Here is a 4139-nt window from a genome sequence, read left to right on the forward strand (position 1 = left end):
TTTGGTTGTATAGCTTCATCATTCATTTCATGGATATCAATAGCAAATGACTTTAAAACTATTCCTGCCCTCTAAGGTGTTTGAGTGGGGAAGGGAAATGGGACCTCCCAGGTAGAAACCTGAGGAAAACAGAAATCACAAGGAAAGGAGCCTTGACTTGATTTTAGTGATGTTTTTAATTTTAAATAAGCTTGAGATCATAGTGACTTTGATAGGAAAAGACAAATTTAGATCTTAAATATATATTTAAAAGCCACTGCCTTAAAGGTGTATTTGCAATGCATCAGCCTGGAATTGTATTTTGGCTCTGTTTGGGAGAAGTAAGTGGTGGTAATGTGATGTCAAAACTTTGATTTAATGATGAGTTACTTTGGAGCTACAGTAGTAGATAAATGTAATATAATATGCAAGGCTCTTAAAGCATTCATCTTTTGTGATACAATGATATCCATACCCTTGGTATGAAGGAAAATTTACTTGTTTAGTGCATTTAAATAATGTGATTTTTCTTTTTTTAATCATGAACTCAGCACTATGCATCATCTCTCACCAAGGTTTTAATAGGTTACACCCTTGATTTTTCAGTATTTCAGTTTCAAAATTAGATGTTAGTTTAATTTTAAAACACTTCCTGCCCTAGCCGGTTTGGCTCAGTGGATAGAGCATTGGCCTGCGGGCCAAAGGCTCCTGGGTTCAATTCTGGTCAAGGGCATGTACCTCGGTTGCAAGCTCCTCCCCGACTGGGTCCTCATTGGGGCTTGTGCAGGAGGCAGCCAATTGGTGTGTTTCTCTCACATTGATATTTCTCTCTCTCTCCCTCTCTCTTTCATTGTCTCCAAAAATCAATGGGAAAATATCCTCAGATGAGGATTAAAATAAATAAATAAATAAAATAAAACAAGAAAAAGAAAACTTCCTGATACACTTGAAATAATTAACCACATCATTTATAGTTGTAAAATTAATAAATTTGTTTGGATTTTATTAAATAACTAGAGGCCCGGTGCCTGAATTCGTGCACGGGTGGGGTCTTGCTGGCCTGTCCAGATGGGGGTCCATCAGGCCTGGCCAGTGGGGCAGGAGGGGTTGAGGGTGGTTGGCTGGCTGGCCCCAACCCCCAAACAGGGTGTTGGGGGCCGATTGGGGCCTGGATCAGGCTGGTTGGCTGCCACAGTGTGCGTCATAGCCACCAGTTGTTCTGGTCGTTCCGCCATTCTGGTCACTGGGCTTTTATATAGAGAGATATCCTACTTTGAATTAGATCTCCAGCTTTAGTGAGGAGCAAGGTGATACATATGCAAGACCCTTCTTACTAGTATAAGTGAAAGGTTAGGTTTTGTTAAGCTTCTCTCTAGAACAGTGGTTCTCAACCTTGGCTGCACATTAGAAACACCTGGGAATCTTAAAATCCTGATTTCTGGGCCTCATCCTCCGGAAATTCTGTTTCTTTGTTATGGGGTGGGGCCACAACATTAGTAACAAAGAAACAGAAGTTCCGGAGGATGAGGCCCAGAAATCAGGATTTTAAAAAGATTCCCAGGTGATTCTAATGTGCAGCCAAGGTTGAGAACCACTGTTTGTAGCATGTGGCTCAGTGTTTGGGGCATAGCAGGCGCTCAAACGCCACCTGCTATCGTAAACCTGCAAGCTTCCTATTTCCTCCTCCGTTCACTGGTCTCACCTGAGACGCGGCGCTAAGACCCTGGGGCTAAAGGCGGTAAAGCAGCGCCGCCTCCAGCTGATGGTGGTGCAGGGCGGGTGGGAGGGGGGTGGCTGGGACGTCATTAAATGGTTCTCTAAGCAGTGTCACAGGAGCAACAGTGCTTAGGGTAACGTCCACTTACCTAGGTAACCTTTTCCCTAAAAATATGACTACTGTTCACGAGTCCTGAGCTTCGCCAAACCAGTGGAGTTACTCGGCACTTACAGGCTTCTAGCCGCTTCTTGAACTCGAGTCACGCCTTCTGCGCAGGCGCCTCCAGTGGGTCGTCCTGGGCGGCCCCAGCCCCGCCTCTTCCGCCAGGCGCGGGCGCGGATTGGTCCGCGGGGCCGGCATAAGTCCCCGCGCGCAGGCGCGCCGCCCCCTTTCCCCCGCTGCCGGTAAGGTGCTCGGTTCTTCCGAGGGAGCTAAGGCCGCGTTGGGGTGAGGCCCTCACTTCATCCGGCGACTAGCACCGCTCCCGGCAGCGCTCGCCCAGCACTCGCCCTCGCCATGGCCTCCGTCTCGGAGCTCGCCTGCATCTACTCGGCCCTGATCCTGCACGACGATGAGGTGACGGTGACGGTGAGTGCGGGCCCGGGCCCACGGCAGGGCCGGCCCGCGGGCGGCGGACTTCCCCGCCTTCCCAGGCCTCCTGTCCGGCCCTTCCGGCCGGAGTCGGGGCCCTGGACACCCACAGGGCGGCTTCGGGCCGGCGCCCGTCAGGTGGCCCCACGTGGGAGTTGGCCTGGGGCCTCGGCCACGTGCCGGGTGCGGTCGGGGCTGGATTCCATGTGCGATGGCGCGCTCTAGCCGTGAGAACTTGTATTTGGAGAAACTTGGGCAGCGCGTGGGCATCCTGATCCGCAGCCAGTTACATATCATTTTGAATTCTTTTGGTTCTCCTAGTAGGCCCTGTATGGTGTGGAGGAGAGCGCGTGAGCTCTGCTCCCCCTCCCAGCCTTTGCTCGTAACTTAAAATAGCGAGACTTGGGCACCTTCCCAGCCCGTGAAATGGCAGCGATGAACTCGCCACACGGGACCAGATGGCATTTCTGTTGCCGTGACGGCCAAAAGAGTGTAAGAAAGGGTCCTCTTACACATAAGATGCAGGTAGAATAGTGAAACTGGATACACATGGCTCGGTACACACGTTTTGAATGATTTCTTTTCAACTTTTTGGAGACATCAGAAAGCTACGGTTTGGTCTCTGATGGGTTGTCATTTTATCTGTTTTAGGAGGATAAGATCAACGCCCTCATTAAAGCAGCCGGTGTGAACGTTGAGCCTTTCTGGCCAGGCTTGTTTGCAAAGGTAAGGTGATGGCAGCAACCTGATTTGGAGAGGTAACTTTGGGAAGACCTACTGATTACTAAGGAAGGTGTTCATGCCAATATCCAAAAAATAAATAACTCTTAAGTGGTATTTCCTTATTTCTATTGTGTCTTTCTTGATCTCAGATTGGTTTCTCTTTTCTTCTGCTTAGAAACCATGGTAAAAAGAATTAACCAGGTGATTCCTTTAAAAGAGCCTCCCAGAAGATAACTCCCATGCTATTACAAGCAAATCCTTCTAGTATGATAGCATGCTTTCATGGAAATTGGGTGTGGCCTTTTATTGTCCATTTACTGTGTGTGAGGAGATAAAAGACAAGACCCCTACTCAAGGAATTTGGCACTGGCTGCCTTCCATTCTACAGGTTACTGAATCTCGAGCAAGTGAAGCTTGTGGATGCTAACTATTCACCTGTGTCCTGCAAAGGGCTTTGAAAGATTGAAAACATTGTACCTCTATCATCTTTAATAAATTTCCTAGAATTACTTAGCAGTCTGAAAAATAGAATTCACTGTTAAGAGGAGACGTGGAACTGGGAAAAACCCTGACTTAAGGAAGCTTGAGTGTTAAGTTAAACCAGCATTTGGGGGCCAATTTTCTCATCTATAAAAGGAATTCAGCTAGCTGTACCTTACTACTTAAAACATAGCAATGCAGCTATGAGATTTACAGCTTGAAATTTTTTGTGATTGCTTATTTTTAGTGTAGCTGTATGGGTTGTTAAGTTTTAGGAAATCTGAATAGCAGACAAGCTGTCACTGGCAGACTCCAGCAAAGGAGAAGGAAGAGAAATTTGTGTATGTTTATACTAGAAGCTGATGCATGAAATTCATGCAAGAGTAAGCCTTCCTTCCCCCGGCTGTGGCACCTCCCCACCCCCCGGGCTTCCCAGTCTAATTAGCATATTATGCTTTTATTATAGATAGTGGTGGGGGTAGGTCACTGTAAGTTCAAAGGGGTGGTACTTTTTTTCCTGGGTGAGTATTATAACTGGGACAGAACTGAGCACTTAACCTCTGTATGCACTTGTGTTGCAGGCTCTGGCCAATGTCAACATCGGGAGTCTCATCTGCAATGTAGGGGCTGGTGGACCTGCCCCTGCAGC

At 47.6% G+C, this 4139-nt stretch overlaps 1 protein-coding gene across 1 annotated transcript; it reads left to right on the plus strand.

Moving 5' to 3' along the window:
* Positions 1-2064: 2064 nt before the first annotated feature.
* LOC102422648 (60S acidic ribosomal protein P1-like) lies at positions 2065-4134 on the plus strand (the record flags this gene model as incomplete). The annotated part of the gene is made up of 3 exons (XM_014447396.2): positions 2065-2284; positions 2939-3013; positions 4072-4134. Coding segments are annotated over exons 1-3 (210 nt in total), but the record flags the coding sequence as incomplete, so codon positions are not given.
* Positions 4135-4139: the final 5 nt, after the last annotated feature.

This window comes from Myotis lucifugus, unplaced genomic scaffold (assembly GCF_000147115.1).
Source record: "Myotis lucifugus unplaced genomic scaffold, Myoluc2.0 scaffold_650, whole genome shotgun sequence".
Classification (NCBI taxonomy): Eukaryota; Metazoa; Chordata; class Mammalia; order Chiroptera; family Vespertilionidae; genus Myotis; species Myotis lucifugus.